This window comes from Nyctereutes procyonoides, unplaced genomic scaffold (assembly GCF_905146905.1).
Source record: "Nyctereutes procyonoides isolate TBG_1078 unplaced genomic scaffold, NYPRO_anot_genome, whole genome shotgun sequence".
NCBI classification, from domain to species: domain Eukaryota; kingdom Metazoa; phylum Chordata; class Mammalia; order Carnivora; family Canidae; genus Nyctereutes; species Nyctereutes procyonoides.
Window position 1 is genome coordinate 27548041 of NW_026575120.1, and position 22063 is coordinate 27570103.

The window sequence follows — 22063 nt, forward strand, 5'->3', positions numbered from 1 at the left end:
GGGATGGGGTCAGGGCCCGCGCAGGAGGCGGGGTCAGGGCCGGGGGCGGGGTCAGGGCCCGCGCAGGAGGCGGGGTCAGGGCAGGAGGCCGGGCCGGACGCCCAGCCCAGACAGTGGGCACAGCAGCAGCAATTTGGGCTCCCGCCTTGGTGCGTTTTGCCCCGCGGCCCAAGGAGGACGAGCCCGAGCAGCACGAGCGCAGTGGGCTGCGTCCCGGGGCGGGGGTGGGGGGGAGGGGAGCCCTGCCCACGGTGGCCAGAGAGGGCGGCTCCCCGGGACCCCCCCCCCCACCCCCCCACCCCCCCACCCCCCCCCCCCCACCCCCCCCACCCCCGGCCTGGCCCTCCCTCCGCGGCGCCCCGCCCGCCGGGCCTCACAGCAGCTGCTCTGGGCGCTTGCTGCGCCACACCACCAGGCCGGCCATGGCCACGGTCAGCAGGACCGGCACGGCGATGAGCGGGATGAGCACCTCATCCGGGGGGTCCTCCCAGTGCGTCCTGTCCACCGTGCAGTTGGCGAAGAACTGCCTGTGGACGCCGGTGATGAAGCCCTGCGCCAGGGGGTTGGGCCAGTAGCAGCCCACCACGTTGGTCTCCACTTCCGTGCAGTTGGTGAAGCTCTCGTAGTACCTGCAAAGGCGGACGGCGTGACAGGCGCCCCTCCTGCTGCCCCCGAGGGCAGGGAATGGGGGCCCAGTCCTAGGCCCCCTCATACTGGGGACCCTATGGCACCCCACTCCCGGCCTCCTGGCCCAGAGGCTCCTGGGCAAGGTGATCATCCCCACACACACCAAGCCTTCCCCCCTGGGTCTCAGCCGCCTCCCCCACGGCACAAGTGCTCTCTACTCCACCTGGCAGGATGCCTGCCACACATCCCCTGTGCCCCACGCCCCCACGCCAGTGACATGACCTCATCTAGCCCAACCCTCCCACCTCCCACCTCAAGGAAGAGCAAACCCAGCAAGGGAGCCCTCAGCCTGGACCCAGCCCCCAGGACCCCCAGGACTTCCCAGACCTGCCCAGAGGACACATCAGGCCTGACCCCTTTCTCCAAGGCAGAGGGGTGCACGACCTGCAAGCCCTTCATGATCTAAGATGCTCTGTGGGCCCCAGGGGAGACGTCTCTCCAAGGCCAGGGGCCAGCTGCCTCATTTGCCAGGTCAGGCTCGACCCCCCTCCCCCACAGGCCTCCCTGTCCATGTCATCAAACCTCTGAAGGGCACTCAGCAAGCCACCCATGAGGTGCCACCTCTGTCCAGCAGGAGGGCTCTGGGCAGGTCTACCGGCCGACCAAGGTGCAGCTACGGTGACCCAGAGTTAGCCAGACAGCCACCTCACCCTGAGCACAGCCAACCACCTCTGGAGGCGGGAGCCTGCACTGGAACCACCACCCAAGATGCTCTGGAGGGAGGACTGGGCAGACACCTGCCAGGGGCACCAGCTCTGCCCATGCCCATGCCTTCCCACACCTGGCTGAGTGCTGCACCCAGGATAGGAACAGGGGGGCCAGGAGTCCCGGCTTCGGCTCCCCGCGGGATTGAAAGCTGGGGTGAGGCAGGCCTGAGGCTCTGTGCCCACGTCCTCTTTTCACCGTGTCCTGGGGAACGTGGCCTGACCTGAGCCATCAGGAAGGAACTGCTTCCTCCACAAACGCTGTCTCTGCCCAACAAGGGGTAGGAGACGAGGAGGAGTGGACTCACTTGGCCAGGTCTCCGAGTACCCAGCCCTCCTGGCAGCACCCGGCTGTGTCCTAGTCCAGATGCTGGAATGCAGGTCACACACCTGGGCCCCCCAGGTAATGCCTCCAAGGAGGAGCCCGCACAGCAGAAGAGAGCCAGAAATAGAAGGGACGGCCTGAATCATGTCCAGAGCCTGGGACCTGCCCAGGTCACGTCCCCAGGAAGCCCATCATCCCCAGACCCGCCCTCCACACACTGGGGCTCAGCTACCTGCTGCCCAGGAGATCTCCAGCCTGGCCTTTGCTCAGGGCAGCCCTCGTGCCCAGAGTCTGACCAGAGCCCTATGCGCTGACTCCCTTGCCCCCGGGAAGGCCACTGCCACTCTCCCCAGACTGGAGATGAGCCCGAGGACGGATGAGGTGCTGTTTGCATGACCTCAGGGCACCAGGGTCCCATCACGGTTTGCACCCTCCCAGCATCCCCTGGTCACCTGGGCCTCCCTTTGGTGCGGCTCCCAGAGGACCCTCCCTCCAGCTACTGGGGTGCTGCGTACATAGTAAAGAAGATGCAGCTGTAGCCCTGATGGCAACCATGGGTCCCCAGCCCCCCGCCAGATGCCCTCACCCACCAGGCAGGCACTTTCCCAACTAGGCTCCCTACTCCACCTCTTGCTTTCCCTTCGAGATTGGCTGAATGCCGTGCTGCTCATGGGCGATACATCACGGCAGCTGGAAACCTTGCTAGCAGCCACCCCTTAATGGGATGGAGGGGGTCTCCCTCCTCAGCTCTGAGGTGAAGTCAAGGGCGGTGACGTCGGGCACAGGTCACCGCGGGGACAGGCCACCCTGGGGCTCACTGCCAGTGCCGCCCCGCCGCCTGAGGCCCACCCAGGGTTGCCTCTCCCGCTCTGCCTCTGCATCCTCAGGGTGTGCTCACTATGTCGGGGGGCGGGGGCAGCCACCCCTGCCTCCTAGGAAAGGGTGCCCGGGAAACACGAGGTGAGCGCTCCACATGTCTGACAGTGTTTCCATGATGACGGATTGGGGGGAAGCATTCTAGAATTCTGAAGCGCCAGGCCCCCGCCTCCGCGTCTCCAGGGCTGCGTGGAGAGCCTGAGGCCCCAATTCTTCACCTGTGTGTCTAGCCCGTGTTAGCCTCTCTGCACACGTGCCTCGGCCCCTTCCTGGCCCACACCGTTGGGCCAGGTGCCCGGGACCCCTCCCTCGCCCTCTTTCTCCCACTCCCTCCTCAGGGTCTGCAAACCTGAGCCCTCACTGGGAAAGGGCCCTGAGTTTCTCCCTGTGTCCCTTGCCTGCCTCCTAGAACTCCTGCCCCGGGATGCCTGGCCTGCTAGCTGACCCCTGGCTGCCTCCGGCTCCCAGCTCTGTCCTTCTGCTTCTGAGGAGATCTCCTCCCACGGTCATCTTCTGCTCTGTGTTCCTGTCCAGGGGCGCATTCTGTGTCTACAGCACCTCCTCTCACTCCTCTCCATGCCTCTGGGGCACTGATATAGCCCTGGGATTTCCCAGTGCTGCAAGGGGCCTCGAGGTGCTGGACTCTGCCCTGCTCTTCCCAGCAGAGCCCTTTATCAGAGTCCCAGTCCCTCCTGGACGCTCACGGCTGGCGGGGGCCTGGGCCTGGGGAGAGGGGCTGCCTGGAGCCTCCAGGGCTCTGCTGGGCCGTCCAAGGGGAGCCCCAGTGGCCCCACACCTCGGGAAGGACAGCTCACCCCAGGGGTCACCTTCCAGGTCCAGTGGAAGGGACGGGCGGGTGCCAGCCACTGTCCCCAGATCCCCTGCTCTCCATCCCCAACAGCTGTTCCAGGGGCTTCCGTGCCCAGGGCCCCAGCAGACAGTGGTTCTGGGAGGGAGGTCCATACCCCCAATCCCTGCGTGGACCTGGTACAGTGGTTGTGGGGGAACTGTTCCTGGATGAAACAGAATGAAATTTCTCCATCTGCTGGAAATGTGCAGGGGCAGGCACGCTCTGGGCAAGGGACGGCATGAGGGGGTAAGCGGGGGCAGGCGTGGGCAGGGGTGGGCAGGGGAGGGTAGGCAGGGGCACAGGTGGGCAGGGGAGGGCAGATAGTGGTGGGGGAGGGAGGGCAGGGGAGGGCAGGCAGTGGGGAGGCAGAGCAGCGGCACTCACACAATGAACTCCGACAGGTTGCACCACTTCCAGACGTCCACCTTGTGCATCATGTCGGCAAAGGCCTTCCCACACCGGGGCAGCTTCTCCAACATGCGTGTCTCGTTGCAGCCACCCACTCGGGGACACCCACCTGGAGAGGGGACAGCCACGGGCATCACACTGCTGGGAACGTGGTTTGCAAGGTGATCCTGGAGCCCTCCTGCTGACACCACCCACCCACCACAGGCGGAAGAGGGGTCCCTCATGCTGGCCTCCCCCCATATGGCCCAGGGAGGTAAAGCCCCTACCAAGAGGGGGCCCACATGGGTGGTGCCTAGATGGGACCCAGAGGGCCGCAGCCTCCTGACGGGGAATGGGAGAAAGAGGGCGAGGGAGGGCAGCAGGCAGGGGATGCGTGTCCCGGGAGGGCGGGGAGGCAAGAACAGAATGGCTCTGGTGGAGGGTGGGGTGGGGAGTGGGTCCCACCAATCAGAGATGGGGAGAGGCCCCACTGCTCCTCCAGGGTCCAGGGTTCCCTGAGCACGTCCCCAGAAGGATTCTGCATGTCTGGGCCCTCTAGGAGCACAAGGCCCCCATGGGGTTGCACCCACCTCCCAGGAGGCCCAGGGCTGACCTGACACAGGGACTCACATTCCAGAGGCAGAAGCCAGACCATCAGTCACTCCCCAGGTCTGGTACGGGTCCCCCCAAGGTTCCCAGCACCCCACTCCCCACTCCACCTCCACCTCTGGCACCCCCATGCCTCCACCCCCACCCTCCCCAGCTCATTTCCCTACTGAGCAGCCCCCACCTTCAGGACCAGCCCACTGTTCCACCCCAGACACCCCTTATAAGCTTCCTTCCTGTGGCCCCTGCTTTGGCTCCCAGCACACCATCGAGAGAAAGCCTTGCTATGTGTGTGCACACGTGTGTGTACCTGTGTGCATGTGTGTGCATACAGCCCTGCCCTGTATGTCCTGGTGTGTGTGTGTGTGTATGTGTGAGTGTATGCGTACATGTGTGTATATCTCTGTGTGTGTCCTGGCAGGAAAAACCACAGGGAAGGACACAGGAAAGAGGCCCACACCCAGAACTGGGCAGACCTGGGCTCACACTGAGCATCACTAGGCAGCAGCTGACCCCAGTTTCCCCATTGGCAAACTGAGGGAAACAGGCCATGTCTCACAGGGTGGCTGTACGGTCAGGCATTAGGCATGTGCCCAGAGGCTCCCGATGCTCTTACTGTAGGTGTTTGATAAACACCCACTGCTCCCTCACTCCTCTAACCACAGCACCTCACTGGTATTCCAAAAAGACTTTTCAAGAGAATGGATGGATGGATGGATGGATGGATGGATGGATGGATGGATCAATGAATGAATGATTAGTTCCTAAGGGCAGCAGAACAGATTTCACCGTCTGAGCACAAGTAAATGCATCAAAAGGAAATGGTGGGTTTGGATCCACTCAGATCCTGCTCTGCAGGCCAGGTCATCACCAGGGGAGGCCACAGGGTGCCCTGTGTGGAAACCCATGCCAGGCTCAGGGAGGGGCTTGCGCCATACAGGTGACCTCATGACCATGAAGTGCCTCTGGGAACAGAAGGGGAGGCAAGAGAGAAGAGGGCAACGCAATAAAAACTCTAAAAAAATAATTAAGTCCAAAAGAAGACCGAAAAAAAAGAAGAGAAAAAGTTCTGATGACACAAAAATAGATGTAAACCAAACCATGTCAACAGTCAGATTGAGGGGCACCTGGAGGGTTCAGTGGTGGGACATGCGACTCCTGATCTTGGGTTTGTGAGTTCGAGCCCCATATTGGCGTAGAGATTACTCAAAAATAAAAGCTTTAAAAAAAATAGATTGAGAGTCAATGGCCTAAACACCCTAATTAAGAAGCAAAGTTGTTAGATGAGATCAAAGAATAAGCCCCAACTATAGGCTGTACACAAGAATCCTACTTTAAACAAAAAGAGTCAATTATTTTCAAAGAAAAGGGTGGAAAAAGACATACCATCCTACCACTAATCCAAAGAAAGGTGGAGTGCCAATGTGAGTGTTGAACAAAGTATATTTCAGAGCCAAGAATATTATCAGCGATAAGGAGGGTCTTTTATAATGATAAATGGTTCAGTTCACTGGGAAAACATAGCAATGCTAAACATGTATGCACCTAATAACAGAGCATCAAAACATAGGAGGCAAAAATGGATAGGACTGCAAGGAACAAAATGACAAATCCACAATTATAGCTGAGAATTAAATACTCTTCTCTCAATAATTTGCAGAACAAACAAATAGAGAAAAAATAAGTGAGATTACAGAACAGTGAACAGTGAAGGAGTGCCAGGTACAGACAGAAAGCCATGAAGCCAGACTTCACTTTGCCTATGGGTGGGCACCCACAGTTACTAGGAGTGAAGGGGAGGCAGTGGGGTTGGAAAGGTGGACCCAGAGCCAGACTGGTGCAGGCCCCCCAGGGCAGTTTTCAACCCTGGAAACTCTCCCCTGAACCCAATCTCAGAGCTTGCACTCACAGAGTCGAGGCAAACAGCTGACAGTCCTTCCAGAGGAGCTTGCCATCTCAATACCCGACCAATGTACACAACGTGCCCTGTCCTAAGTAAGGTCCTACTCGTGGAGGCTCTTAAAGACAGGATCATCACACAGGGGAAGTCACCCACCTGCTCAGTCACGCAGTGGAGGGCAAGCCCCAAGCTACCTGCCTGCAGAGCTGACCCCCCTGGCCTGTCACGCTGGCGTGGGATGACACCCTCATGCCAACCCCATCCTTGGTTTGCCTGAGGAGCAGCATCATGCCTCCTGCTCCGCATCCCCCTCGTTTAAATCCCCCTTGTTTAAATGCCCAGAGGAAAAGTGACTTTCTCACGGCCAAATGCAGTGTCAGCGTGGTCCAGGGTGTGCCATGGGCTGGCCTGGCTCCACTGCCATGCCCAGATGCACCTGCCCAGCCGCTGGCAGGAAGGCAGCCCTGGGTCCCAGGCCACATGGGCATGGTGTTGGTGATTTGGGAGTGCGGGCCCTCGGGGGCCACGTGGAGGGGGATGATGATGAAGCCAGCCTGTGTTCCTTTCTCCCATCACTGCCCTATTCCAAAGGCACCTTCCTCTGCAGCTCCCCAGTGGGCTTCCCACCACAGGTGCTTTGCTTCTTAATTAGGGTGTTTAGGCCATTGACTCTCAATCTATTTTTTGCCACCAGCATTCTGCACACCTAGCCCTTGGGCCCATCCCTGAGCCTGTCTGTTCCCTGATGGGATCATCACAGCATCCCATCTGAGTCTCCTAAGCTCCATCCACCTCCCACATGTGCATAAGCCACATATGTCCCACACTGTCACCTCCTCCTGGCTGCTGCCACACCTCCCAGCGAAAACCCACCTTTACCTAGACCACCTACCTGATCCGACAGCTGGACTGGACCCTGACACCTGGACCTGCACCTCTGGACCCCCTGGGCCCCCGGGACCTAGACCCCTTGGACCTGGGTCCCCTAGGGCTGCATCTCCTGGACCTGGACCCCAAGAAGCCCCTAGACCTGGAAGTCCTGAACCCCAGCATACCCTAACCATCTGCTGTTGGATCACTAAGACCCAGCCCAGCGCTTCCTTCCTCTTGTTCTCCTCCCTCTGCCCTGGGACCCTTGCTCTTCTCTCCTCTCTGCCTCCTTCTTCCTGGACTAGAGTCTCCACCCAGCAGTGCAGCAGGAGCTGGCCAGGGCTGGCTGAAAGTATGCCACTGAGCACCATGGGGGGTGCTGTGAGGATGCTAGGGCAGTGCCACCTCTGTCTGCACAAAGCAGGCACCAAAAGTGTCCCAGGGCAGGGGGAGGGGGCACGTTCTGGCATCATCTCTGATGCGCGCCCTGCTCAAAGGGCTCCCAGCAAACCCAACAACCCAGCCAGTGTCAGAACAGCAGGTAGAGACACAGATTCCTGACAGCTCAGAGAAAGTGGGCGGCTGCCACAAGCTACCAGCTGCATCAGAAAAGGTCTCAGGAATTAAACTGAAATACAAAACTAGTTGGTTCCATCAGGGCAACAAAGAAAATGTGGTACTGTGCTCCTTTTGTCTAGGGGACTTCCAGAGACTCCAGAAGATGATAACCCGCCAAACCGATGCATTTCCTGGAGAAAGGCCTTTTACAGCGGGGCATTTGCAAGTGGACTGTGGGAGCCTCTCGTCCTCCTCAGATGGAGACGGGGTGCAACCACACCAGCCACCAGGCTCTGAGCGACAGGCACAGCCAGCAAGGCCAGAGTTTCTAGAAGGTTCTGCCCCTGCCCCTGATGGGGCAGTCTCCCCTGTAGTCCCCTCCCCACCCGGGGCCTCACTTACTTATCTATAAAAGCAGCCATGAAAAAAAAAATTTAAAAGAATAAATAAATAAATAAATAAATAAATAAATAAATAAATAAATAAATAAAAGCAGCCGTGAGGTCAGAAGACCTGCAAGACACCCGTCAGCCAACCACATTTGGGCAGCCACCGTGTCACTGGGGTACATGCTATCATGCCACCGCACCCGGGCCCGAGTCAGGGTGACAGGAGCTAGTGCGGCATCAGGACGTCATTACCCTTACCACTGGCAAAAAGAGGACAGTGTCACGTTCACACACGGCACTGGCGCTGCCTGGGGTGCCACCAGCCCCTGGAGCCACACACAGGTGCCAGGCGCTGGCGGGCGCCTTCCCACGCATCCTTGTGTCTGAGTCAAAGCCTCGGGGGCTGGCACAGTGGTTAGCGGGACTAAGATGATGGAATCCAACTAAAGGTAACGATGACCTTTCACATGTTGCCATTCCTACATCTATGTTGCAGTGGGGGAAACTGAGTCCAGAGCCAGTAAGTAAGTGCCTTACCCCATCCTGGGGTTGAGCATTTGCAAGAAGGAGCCCCCAGGGTTTGCACTCAGGCCAAAGGGTGCAGTCAGGGAGCTGGCCAGACACGATCCCCAGCTGGGGGGCTTCTGCTGAACCTCACCATCCCAGGGCACTGCATGGTGGCTGCTGCCTCTGAACGGGGGTCTGGAATTGCCCAAGACAGCTGAAGTCACCTTCCTGGCCTGGCCCTCCACAGCCCATCCTCGAGGGGCCTCTGCCAGCAGGAAGAACCAGTCCCCCAGCTGGCCCCGCTTCCTGGACAGCCAGGCCCCCACTTTGCTCAGGTGCCAGCAGCAGCCCTGGGACCCTCGCTCCAGATGCAGCCACCTCCAGAGCTCGGCCCCACCTCTGACAAATGGAGTGTGACCAAGAGCAGGTTTTGCCTTTCCCTGCATCCTACCTGGTCAGCAGCCACCTCCCAAGCCCCCCCCCCCCCCGGCAGGACCAGCCCTGGTCTGGGTGTGCAGAGAGGCTGGCCCGGTGCCTCCCCAGCCGGGCACCGCCCCCCCCCCAAGTTCCATGGCAGGGAGACCGTGGAGCCACTGAAGGAGGACCAGATGTTGTGAATGCAGAAGATGTTGGTGCGGGGTCTGCCCTACTGGAGGCAGGTCCAGGGAGCCCCTACCGGCCTTGGGATGAAGCAAAGGGCTCCCTTTCCCCGAGGAGCCAAAATCTCCATCCCAGGGGCCTTGAGTTTGAAGCTTACTGAAATCCCACCTCATTGTGCTCATGTCCAGATGCCACCAGAAAAAATCCGCCTAATTCTAGGCTCTAACCCTGGAGGGTGAGATGAAGCCACACTGCCCCCCCCCAGACATCTCCGGGGGAAGGGTGGCCCAGAGATCGGAACCTGAGGGGCAATCCAGCCCTTTCCCACCTTGGAACCTGTTCCAAATCAGCAAAGCTGATGAATTCAAACAAGCTCAACTTTGTGTCTTACAGCCAGGGACACAGGTCAGCTAGGGCAAGGCTGACATCCCAAAGGACCAGGGGACAGCGGCCCCCTGAGAGGTCCTGAGCGCCCAGCCCACCCCGGGGGAACCAGCGCTCCCACCTCAGCTCAGCAAGCCTCCCAGGGAAGCCCTCCCCAAGCACACACACAGCCTCTTTGGATCATCTCTAGGAAAAAATTTTCCAAACAAGCTTTTCTTTCCATCCATCCCCGATCCGTAAATACTGTATCCTCCCGGGAGCCCCGATTTCTCGTTGGAGAGGGGATCTGGGAGGGAAGCCTGGGGGGCTGCCCCCTTCCCGGTCCTGGGAGCCGGGGGCACGCGCGCACACGCATCACAAACGCTGTGGACCAGTGCAGGTGCAAAGGACCCGTCCTGCGCAGTCCGGACGCCTCTCCCCGAAGCCCTGAGCGTGCGGTCCACGCCGAGGCCCCGGACCGGAGCTCACTCACTAGCCGGCGGCCAAGTGGCAGCGGGACCTGCGCCGCCCCCGCTCCTCGGGCCACCCCAGCCCGCCGCCGGCGGAGCCCGTCGCGACAGCCCGTCGGCCTGGGCTCCTCGGGGGACCGTGGACGGGAGCCCCCCGGGAGGCTGCGGCCGGCGCCCGGGTCACACCTCGCGGCTCCGGAGCCGGGCGCGCCGGGCGGGCCGGGACCCGCGCAGAGCAGGAGGCGCGGCCCGGACGGGTGCAGCCCGGTGGCCCCGAGGTCCCGGACCGGAGCGGGCCCCGCGGCCCCTTACCGCAGAGCAGCAGCAGCAGCAGCAGCCTCAGCTGCGGGCGCCGCCGCGCGCGCGCCTCCATGGCTGGATGGTTGCGGCTCGCGGTCGGCTCGGTCCCGGCTGGGAGCGCGGGGGGCGCCCGGGAACGCGGCCGAGGGTGGGGCCGCCGAGAGCCCGCCCCCAGCCTGCGCCCTCCCCCTCGGGGACGCGCCCACCCACTGAGGACACTCCCGCTTCCAGCGCGCGCTCCGCTAGGACGCGCCCTCCCAGGACGCGCGCTACCTCCCCCAGGACGCGCCCCCCAGCCGGGCGCACGCCCCCCACCGCGGGTGCGAGCCCCGGGCTGCTGTTCCGGGGTGCTGCCGGCGGGGCGGGGGCGAACTGGGGGGGCTGCTACGGAGTGGGCCGGAGTGCGGGGGTGGCACCAGCCGGAGGGGGTTGCTGGGGGAGAGAGTTCTGTGTGCTGGTGCACGGAGAGGCCCCCAGAGCGAAGCGGCGGACCCCGAGTCTTTCCTGGCCCTGCGCCGCCCCCATACTCTTCTGGGGGCCCCCCTGTGCCTTTGCAGCCGCCTGCACCAGCAACGGTGGGGGCCTGGGCCCTGCCCTGTGACCTCTGGGAAGCTGCAAAGGACAAAATCAGGGCCAGGAGAGTGACTGGTAGCCTGGAAGACCTGGCCGCAAGGAGTGCTGGGGCCCTGGAGTGAGGGAGGCAGAGACTTGGACAGATGACTTCTGTGGGTTTGGTCACCTCTGTGGGTTCGGTCAGCTCCTGGCACAGATCTTGGTCCCAGTGGACACCCGGCCACGCCGCTCTCCTGAGCCCCTTGGAGTGCAGGACCCCCCTGCCCTCCAGTGCCTGCAGTCTAACCCTGGGCGCTGAGCCACAGGTGGGGCTCCCTCAGGGACTGCTCTCTGCTGGGGCCCATCCCAGACCAGAGGGACAGAGCAAATGTGCATGGGGGGAAGAACAGCTCATGGGCTCGCCCCAAAGTCCAGGTGGTGGTGGCAGTGACGCACCACTGCTGGCTGCGCCGGCTGACCCTTCCTGACCCTTCCTGAATTAGTTACAGGATCGAAGCTTTCTGTGCCTTTTCTGGAAGAAACCAAAATGATTTCAACGGAGACTTAAAGCTAATTAAAATTGATCAGCCTTCCTGCCTGCCTTCCACCAGAGGTGGTGGGGAGGGCAGGCACAGGAGCAACCCAAGCTGTCAGCTCGCACAGGGGGGCCTTGGGCACAGCTCAGCCACATGCCAGCTGCCCTCCCTCAACTGCCCTGCACCAACCCAGGCAGAGCAAGAGCACGGGGCAGGTGCCCGGCAGCGTCCCAGGAGACTGCAGACCCACCCAGGCCAGACCTCCAAGACCCCCACGTTCCCACCCCCTGGTGGGCTCTAGCGGCAGGATGGGTCATCAGAAGGACAGGTCAGAGAGCACCCAGAAGCCTGCTCAGCCTAGAGGCTGTGGCTCCGGGGGGCTAGAACTGGGGAATGAATAGCCAGGACCAAGCCAGGCTGCAGTGATGACAGCGCGAGGGCCTGCACACTCCACCTGGGACCCATTCCGAGGTCTCGCTCTGAGGTCCTGCCCACCCAGGGCTCGGGAGTGCCTCGGACCTGCACAGACCGCTCCTTGTCCCCGCTAGAGGGAGCCCCTGCGCGCTCACTGTACACACACACACACACACACACACACACACACACACACATCCCCGCCCCCTCTTCCCCCTCTGCACACTCCCCCTGTGCACACCCCCTGCGCATGCCCCATAGGGTTCCCACAGCTAGTGAGAAGGGGTTAGGAGAGACTCCTGCCCTTTCCACCTCGTCCTGACCCCCTCCTGTCCTGGCACCCACTGGGCACATGGACCCTGTGCACAGCTACCTCCCCCAGCCACAAGCTCACTCCTCTCCTCTCCAGAGGGGCAGGTCAACAGTCCCTGGAGATCCAGGCTGGCATTACTGTTTGCTGTGACCCCTGGATCGTGGCAGAGGAGACATTCTAGGAACTCCAAGGCTGGGACATAAGCTGTTGGCAGCCGTTGCTCCATACTCTGCAGAGCTGCTTCATCCTGGACCGGGAGCAGCCCCATGAGCAACCCTGGGATGAGAGCGGAGCCCACCACGTTCCAGCCACGCGGACAGGCTGAGTGGGTTCCTGGGCCATCTCAACCCCCCCACACCCTGGAGCAGGACAGCCTCCCAGTGGAGCCAGTCACGCAGCGCAGTGAGCATTGTGGTGTCTGCTGTGTAAGGGGTGCTGGGCCGTGCACCCAGAAGGGGCACCCTGAGGGAAGGCTGAGCTCGAGAGGGGAAGGGGAGGGGAGGGTACACCCTAGACAGGGGGTGCGGACGCCACATGGTAGATGCACAAGCAGTGAGAGGGACTGAAGCCTGCATCCCTCCCTCCAGCGACAGAAGCCCCCACCTCACGAGATAGCCCACGCCTAGAGCCCAGCTGATCGGGATCCCCGGGGGGTCTCGGGGGCCAGCTGCAGGCCCCCGGCCCAGGGCGGAAAGGACACATCAGGCCCGGGGCAGGAGCTGCCCTGACATCTGGGTCCTTCCCTGAGCTCACTGGCTGAGACCCCAGAAGAGCCAGTGGCTCTTCCCCCAGCGCAGTCTTCCCCCAACCAGCCCTGAGAGGACCTGCACCTGTCCCCCTGCCCGGCCGGCTTTTGTGTCCTCTGGCCTGGCTTTCCACTTCTCTCCTGCCCCTTCACGTGGCTCCTGCTAGCTGCCAGTCCCCTCTGGCTCCCCCTGGCCCCCTGGCTGGGAGTGCCCCTCCCCGTCCTCCTGCTGCCTGGTGCCCTCCTCTCCTATACCTGGGACTCCACCCTGGCCCCATCCAGGGCACTGCTGGGCCCAGCAGGCAGTGGGCATTGGAGGGGGGCATGGCTCTGGCACTTGCCCAACCCTGCTCCAGAACGCACCTTCCCTGCACCCGGCCAGCCCTCCCCAGCCCCCTGGCTCTCCTGCTCCCCCCCTCCCCCAGGAGTCCAGGCCCGGGATGCAGCCCAGCCCCCAGGTGGAGAATGTCCTGCTTGGGTGAGCTGCCCGGCTGCCCTGAGCTCAGCCCCCACACCCTTAAGAACAGGTCCAATCAGCTTCCCTAGGAATTCACCCCAAGCTCCCAAAGCTTCCTCTGGAACAGACATGCTCACCCCTCCTCCAGGAGGCTCAAGCAAATCTCCCCCACATCCTGGTGGCTGCTCCTCCATCGGAAGCCCCCAGGCCTGGAGGCATGCCATGCACATCAGCAGCTCTGCTCCCGGGTTTGGAGCAAGAGCCATGGAAGACTTAGGTGTGGCCAGGTTCCTCGCAGGTCCCGGGGAAGCTGCAGACCATAACTGCCCTGGCTCATCCCCAGGTTGGGGTGACGAACAGGGCCGAGGGGGCCAGTCAGTGCCCAGGGGGACGGAGGTTGGGGCGGAGGTGGGGAGGACCTGGACAGCTGGACGAGACCAGCGTTCACACCTAGTGCCCCATGTGTTTCCCCAGCCCTGTGGCCCCCAGCAGGTGCCTGTGGCATCAAAGAAGCCCAGCCCTCTGGTCCCTCCTTTTGCAGCAGGCCTGCAGGCTCCTGTCCCCTCCTTGCTCCCCCCTTGCTCCCCCTTGGCCGAGGGCCACCAGACAGAAGACTGAGCATGTGGTCTCATCAAGGAGCAGTCCCTGCAGGCTCCTGGGACCAGTGACAGGCCCTCCAGGAAAGAGATAGGCACAGCCAAGTGGGAGTCCCCTGCAAGGCTCCCCGTGGCCACAGGCCCTGTGCGGCCAGCCAAGCCCCGCAGGTGACCCGAGTGGCCTGGCTCCTGAACGAGTACCATCCCACCGTGTGTGCAGCGGCGTGAGAGGGCTGAGGTGGGGCAGGCCCTGAGTCCCGGAGGTGCAAGAGGGCACAGGAGTGGGCAGGTGGCTGCACGCTTGGCTCCCCCTGCCGACGGACTCTGGCCACTGCAGCTCCATGCCAGGGGGCCCCAGGGAGGTCTCCCAGGCCCAGGGTTGGAAAAGGGGACCCCCAGCCCCTTCCCAGCTGCTCCGGACCCGGGACTCAAGTCTCCGTGTCTTATTATTATTATTATTATCGTTATTATTATAAACTGCACACAGCGTAAAGCCCCGGTCCTCACCAGCTCTAAGGACACAGTTTGGGGCATCAGGCTCGTTCACTTTGGAGGTGGCACTAGGACTGTCCCCATTACACACCAGCTCCCTCCTCCCCCACCCAGCGCTGCCCCCCACCAGCTCCTCTCCACACTCCCCCCCCCCAGCACTGGAACCCCACGCTGTGTGTTCCTCGGTGTGGCTCATCCGCTCAGCATCACCTGTTCCAGGTCCCTCCACATGGGAGCAGGTGTCAGGGTCCTTCCTCCTCCAGGCCGGGGGTCTCCGCTGTGTGAATGGGCCACATTCCATCTAATTGCTTGTCGTCATCCACGTCCTTTCTAAGTGAACAAAGCAGGTTCGCCTTCATTTTATTTCAATTTTATAAAATCGATCAGAAACATTTTGAGGGCAGCCCAGGGGGCTCAGCGGTTTAGCGCCGCCTGCAGCTGGGGGCGTGATCCTGGAGACCCTGGGGTCGAGTCCCGTGTCGGGCTCCCTGCATGGAGCCTGCTTCTCCTTTCGCCTGTGTCTCTGCCTCTCTCTGTGTCTCTCATGAATAAATAAATAAAATCTTTAAAATTTAAAAAAAAAAGTATTTTGGAGTGAATACACTATAATGTTATTCCTGGTCATTTCTGGATCTGGGGGATTTGGAAGGATTTTTAATTTATGGTCCTTTCTGTTTTCTCATTTTCCCACAGTGCCACGAGTGGCCCATGGCAAGTTGTGTGTGTGTGTGTGTGTGTGTGTGTGTGTGTGTACGAGTGTGTTGTGTCGTTCTTGGTCTGTGAGTTGTGCACAGCTATTCCCTATACAGACATGCAGACCCTCGCTCCAGACATCTCTTGGGACAGGTGAAGGGACAACCTAGTGCGCTGCTGGAAGCCCTGCCCCTGGAAGAGTGCCGCAGCCCTCCTGGGGGGCCTGGGGCAGGGGTGCGGCCATCGAGCTCCAAAACGTGGCCTTGTACCTGCGGTCCCCGACCAGCCGATGGAGGAGCTCTCTGAGAGGCCACAGGCATGGGAGGCGGGAGGAGGGAGCAACCCAAGAAGAAGGGGCCATCCACTCATGCGACCTGCCTGTAGCTTCCAGGTTTGCTCAAGCCTGAGTGCGTGCATGTGTGTGTGCATGTGTGTAAATGTCTGTGTAAGTGTGTACACACACCGAGAGGTCTGATGGTAAACCGCGACTGGGGCAGCCCCAGTGGCGCAGCGGTTTGGCGCTGCCTGCAACCTGGGGTGTGTCCTGGAGACCCGGGATTGAGTCCCACGTCGGGCTTCCTGTATGGAGCCTGCTTCTCCCTCTGCCTGTGTCTCTGCCTCTCTCTGTCTCTATGAATAAATAAAATCTTTAAAAGATAAAAAATATAAATAAATAAATAAACCGCTACTGCATACGTCAACCTCACCGACTTGGTGAATAAGTAAGGTGCACTTCAGGATGGGGTCCCCTGGTCAGTTCCTGTGCCCTGACCAGGGGCCATGTCCACTAGGTTCCAGGACCAGGTGGGCCCCGTTTCTCACAAGAACAGGACTGGTGGAGACCAAGGGTGTGCTCCACAACTTGGGAGGTCTGGGCTGCGCCCCCCGCTGCACAGCACCCCTGGCCCTGCAGGTATGTGGAACACCGCAGGATCTGCAGGGTCAAGGCACGAGTGCATGCTCAGGTGCAAGGACCTGACTGCCGTGGAGGCTTCCAGAAACCTGGGCACAGATCCAGGGGTAGGACGGCTCTGCAGAAGTGGCAGGCAGTCGCAGGGCCCTGCTCCTTGGCTCTGGCAGTCACCTGGGGGGCCTCACTGTGAGCTTCATTTTCTGCTCTCTGGGTGTCAGGGTGCAGTACCAGGTGCAGGGGATGTAGGGGGTAACGGGCACATCTCAAGGACCCGCCATCACCATGGCAGCGACCGGCTCATTGCCCTGGCACCTTGCAGGTGTGCGCACAGCAGCCCCGGGTGGGCGCTCAGACCTTGAAGGAAGGAGTGACCCCGTCGGAAGCGGGATGAGGGCAAGAGCAGCTCCTTCTCCCTACAGGTTCCCTCCAGTACCCCTGCCAGGGCCCTAAGGACAGACTCCGCCAGGTTTGCAAACTCCTCAAACCCCTTGCTGCAGGCTGCTGTTTATCTGAATAACTGCAGCTCAACAAACTTAGAAACCAGCTCATTTGCGCACCTCCCACACCGCAGAGGCTTGAGGGGAGGTGTGCCCAGATCACCAGGGCGCACCCCACTTTCTGTGCAGAGGTGGTGGTGGCCCAGCGGGCTAGTGCAAGTGAGCTGGGACAGCCCAGAGACAGTGCAGAGACAGCGCTCAGAGATAGCACAGGGATGGCACAGAGACAACCAGAGATAGCTGGAAACAGCCCAGAGACAGCCAGAGAAAGCAGAGATACTCCAGAGATAGCACACAGACAGCCTGAGAGAGCAGAGAGACAGCTAGAAAGACAACCCAGAGACCATGCAGAGACAGCCCGAACACTTCCCAGAGAGAGTCAGAGACAGCCTAGAAATAGCCTAGAGATACCTCCTAAAAATAACCCAGAGACACCCCAGAGATAGCAGACAACCCAGAGACACCCCCAGAAATACGAGATGCCTGTTGGAACCAGGCCCTTGGCCTCACTGGTGTGTGGAATAGCTGGGAATTCAGGGTGGTAACATAGCTGGGTGAGCCCGCGCTGGGAGCTTAAGGCTGAGGGAAGAAGACAGGGTGTCCCCAGCCAGTCCAAAGACCTCCCTCAGGGAGCACAGGCGACATCCTTGTTTTTTGTTTGTTTTCTCCCATTTATAGAAGAAATACACATCATTTCAGGGACAAACAGAAATGAAGTGAAGCAAAAGGAAACAGACACCATCCCCTGCAAATTTATTTTAGAAAAACAAGAATCTCATTTGGCTGTGCAAACTGCTTTTTAATGTTTTAAACCAGATTCATGTAAAATTAAATAATGGAAGATGCCAAAAAAATGTTACTTGTTAGTGATCATTTTACTTGGTAATTGTAAAACCCTTTTTAAAAGTGAAAGTAGGGATCCCTGGGTGGCGCAGTGGTTTGGCGCCTGCCTTTGGCCCAGGGCGCGATCCTGGAGACCCGGGATCAAATCCCACGTCGGGCTCCCGGTGCATGGAGCCTGCTTCTCCCTTTGCCTGTGTCTCTGCCTCTCTCTCTCTCACTGTGTGCCTATCATAAATAAATTAAAATTTTAAAAAAAATTAATAAAAGTGAAAGTAATGCTTGATGATTGCAACACAAAATAAGGAGATTCCGGGGATGAAAATCCTCCACAAGGCAACAAAGTGTAAAGTGGATGGGGGCGGGCAAGGAGAGGAGGGGGGAGCAGGAGGCGGGGCAGAGGGAGGGGAGGTAGATATGCCCCTCAGGAACCTTGGCAGTGGGGTGTCCGTGGCCAAGAGCTCCCAGCAGGCGACAAGCAGGCCCCGTGTCCCACGCCTCCCGCGCTCCCGCGCTAGCCTGAGGCCCACGCGTCTCTGACTGAACCCGCGCTACCCTCCAGGCACAGGCAGGCTTTGGACTGCCATCTGGTTTCCCACGTGGCCCTGTCTCCGTGGCTCTGTCTCCGGGGAAACCGTGCTACCGTTCTGGTGTTAGATGACATGGGGTCCTGGGCAGATTATTCCGATGGAGCGTTGATCTGTTGCCATAGGAGTTATTACATGTCTTGGCCAATAAGCATCCTTCTCTGGGAAATGAAGTCACTGTTACATGTTCGCAAAAGAACGTTTCTTGGCCAAGACGTAGGAACCTGACACTGGGGGATCCCTGGGTGGCGCAGCGGTTTAGTGCCTGCCTTTGGCCCGGGGCACGATCCTGGAGACCCAGGATCGAATCCCACGTCGGGCTCCCTGCATGGAGCCTGCTTCTCCCTCTGCCTGTGTCTCTGCCTCTCTCTCTCTTTGTGACTATCATGAATAAATAAATAAAATCTTTAAAAAAAAAAAAAAAAAAGGAACCTGACACTGGGATGCTGCAGGATCCCTACCGTAGCCCCACTTGCAGGAAACCCTGGAAAACACACTTGCTGGTGCACCCACCCGCCCCTAGAGCCCCCTTCCTAGCCGCTCAACGTTTCTACAGGAACTTCCAGCAACCAAGATGCCCAACGGCTGTACAGCATGCCACCACCCACGGAGAGGCTCCACGGAGAGGCTCTCCGTTACCCCACGAGCCTCACCGGGGATCGTCACCACAGGCAGGGACAAGCAACCAATATGAAAAGATTTAATAAGGTAATTACTGTATTGGAAGTTGGACACCTGGTTTCGGACTCTGACTCCTGTGTCCTCCACTAAACGTCTCCACGCGGCAAAGGGGACGATGGCAGCACGATGCTCCTCACCGTGGGCGTGGGCCACCTGGTGGCTGTGCATCCCGAATTGACAGGGGGGGGGGGGGGCGCAGTTAAGGGCTGGGGACTCAGCAGTGTGAGATCCAGAAGAGGAGGTGCTTCAGGAGTACAGAGGGCCTGCGTGTAGAGCAACCCAGGAAGCTGGCTGCGCAGAGCTAACCACCGGGCAGTGAAGACAGAGAGAAGCCAGGTGAGTGGCCCTAGCAAGGAGACACCCCCCCTCCACCGCTGGGGGCTCCTGGCCCAGTGCCAATAAATATGGCACATTTCCTAAGAAGTCAAGTCAGCTTCCGATCCCCAGCCCCGAAAGGGAGTAGGAAGGAGCTCCTGCCAGCAGCATGACCTGCTGAGGTTGGCCCCCAGACCCCCAGGGTGACTGAGCAGGTCTTCTGGAACCCCAGCACACAGACACCAACGGCTTTGCAGAACCACCCTATCTCTGGTGAGATGCGCGAGGCTGAGAGCCGTGTTTGGGGAGTATGTCCCCTTTTGAAAGCCCATTAAGCCCCAGAAACAAAAGGCAGGAGTACTCATCCTACACTGAAGAATAAAGACTGGATGACATCGCAAAGGCAGCCAGACAAGATGTCCCTCATTCGTGTCCTCCTCGACAAAGGCAGTGTGGCATCCGGCCACAGACAACGTGGGGGTACAGCCAGGACACTGTGACACCTGCCGTGGTCCAAGACCGATGAAGGCTGGTTGGAGAAGGCAGGCACCCAGCTGCTGATCCAGGGACCCAGGCCGGGCGGTGAAGCAGGACACCACCCCCCACCGAGGACTCAGCCGGTCTGTCAGCAACACCAAATGCCAAGGGACCCAGAAGGAGTCTCAGCCACCTGTGCCTCTGCCCAGGCACCCCAGGCCCTCTGTGTGCCACGTGCACTCGCACGCACACAGCATGGCCTCCAGCCTGGGCACATTCCCAGGCCACCAGCAGTGGCCAGAGAGAGCCAGCAGGCCTGCCCAGAAAGCCAGAGCAAATCCACAGGTCAGGGAAAGGCCCAGATGAGGCCTCCCAAAGGCCCCCACCCTTGGAAGCACAGGGAAGGCTGTGGGCATGTGGCCCCACTGGGCAGGAGACAGAAGGCTAAATAATTTTGCCACAGGAGGGAGCAGGGAGCGAGGAGGAGGTGTGTGCATGGGTCTGAGAGAATCTGAGAATCCCAGCAGGTATTTATTTCTCTTTAAGAGTCAGTCAGTGAGACCACAGGTCATGACTGCCCTTTGGGTGTGAAGATGGTAGCACAAAAGTTCCAGGAACATGAAAAATCAAGGCAACAGGACACCATGAAGAAAAACCACAATTTTCCTGACTTGCAATTTGCCCAGTAAATTCAGAATATAGGCATTCGGTCCAGAGCACTGCAATAAAGTGAGTATCACAATAAAGCAGGTCAAATGAGTTGTTTGGTATCCCAGTGCACAGAACAGTTATGCTTATACCACACTGTGGTCTATTAGTGTGCAACAAATACCAGTGGGTCTTAAAAAATAATGTACACACTTTCACTTTAAAATAGTGTATTTCTGGGGCACCTGGGTGGCTCAGTGGGTTAAGCATCTGATTTGTGATGTCAGCTCATGTCGCCATCCCAGAGCCATGAGATCGAGCCCACGTCCAGTTCCAAGCTCAGCACTGAGTCTGCTTTAGATTCTCTCTCCCCACTCACTCATTCTCTCTGTCTCTCGCAAATAAATATATAAATCTTTAAAAAAAAAAGAAAAGAAAAAAAGAATTAACACCAATCTTTCTCAAACTATTCCCAAAAATTGAAGAGGTGGGAACACTCCCAAACTCATTTTATGAGGAGAGACTTACCCTGATACCAAAGCCAGGCAAGGACACTACAAGGGAAGAAAATCCTGCAGACCAATATCCCTGATGAATATGGATTCATCAAAATCTCAACTAAAATTCAACAAAAATTCTCAACTAAATATTTGTAAACCAAATTCAACCACAAGTAAAGGAACCATACATACACCATGATTAAGTGAGCTTTATCTCCAGGATGCAAGAATGACTCAGCATTCACAAATCAATGCAATACACACCTTAATAGAATGATGTAAATACTATACAGTTATCTCAATAGATACAGAGAAAGTATTTGGCAAAGCACAGCATCCTAGCATCATAAAAGCACTCAGTGAAAATGGATGTGGAATGAACATGCCTCAACATAATAAAGGCCAGATAAGACAAGCCCACCAGTAACCTCATACTCAACAGTGAAAGATTGAAAGCTTTTCCTCTAAGATCAGGGACAAGACAATGACAGCCACTCTCTATCCCACATAGTACTGGAAGTCCTAGCCAGAGCAATTAGGCAAGAAAAAAAAATTAAAATAAAAGGTATCCAAATCAGAAAGGAAGACATAAAATTGTTTGCAGATGATGTAATTGCCCTATTTATAGAAAATTCTAAACATCCCCCCAAAAAAACTACTGGAAATAATCAATCAATTCAGTGAAATCATAAGATACACAATCAACATACAGAAATCAGTTGTGTTTTCACTTGCTAACAATAAAATATCTGAAAAGTTGAGGCACCTGGGGGAGCTCAGTTGGTGAAGTGTCTGCCTTCAGCTCAGGTTATGATCTCAGGGTACTGAGATCAAGTCCCACATTGAGCTCCCTGGTCCGCTCCCTCTCCCTCTGCCCCTCCCCCACTCTCTCTGTGTCAAATAAATAAGAAAATCTTTATTTATTTTTTTAAGAAAACCTTTATTTTTTTTTATTTTTATTTATGATAGTCACAGAGAGAGAGAGAGAGAGAGGCAGAGACACAGGCAGAGGGAGAAGCAGGCTCCATGCACCGGGAGCCCAATGTGGGATTCGATCCTGGGTCTCCAGGATCGCGCCCTGGGCCAAAGGCAGGAGCCAAACCGCTGCGCCACCCAGGGATCCCCTAAGAAAACCTTTAAAGTAAAATATCGGGGCAGCCTGGGTGGCTCAGCAGTTTAGCACCTCTCTGTGTCTCTCATGAATAAATAAATAAAATCTTTTTAAAAAATAAAAAGTAAAATATCTGAAAAGTAGGTAAAACAAGCCCATTCACAATAGCATCAAAAACAATAAATCACTCAAGAATAAATTCACCCAGGAGGCGAAAAATTTGCACACTAAAAACTATTGCACTTCAATGAAAAATTAAAGAAGACAGAAGCTAATGGAAAGGTGCACCATGTTTATGCATTGG

The 22063-nt window shown here is 58.3% G+C and overlaps 1 protein-coding gene across 1 annotated transcript; it reads right to left on the reverse strand.

The window, feature by feature from the left end:
• Positions 1 to 319: 319 nt before the first annotated feature.
• Positions 320 to 10556, reverse strand: RAMP3 (receptor activity modifying protein 3). The gene is made up of 3 exons (XM_055335259.1): positions 10405 to 10556; positions 3827 to 3959; positions 320 to 629 (listed from the first exon to the last, which is right to left on the reverse strand). Exons 1-3 carry the CDS (start codon positions 10463 to 10465, stop codon positions 374 to 376), a joined length of 450 nt encoding a protein of 149 aa, XP_055191234.1. The 5' UTR covers positions 10466 to 10556; the 3' UTR covers positions 320 to 373.
• Positions 10557 to 22063: the final 11507 nt, after the last annotated feature.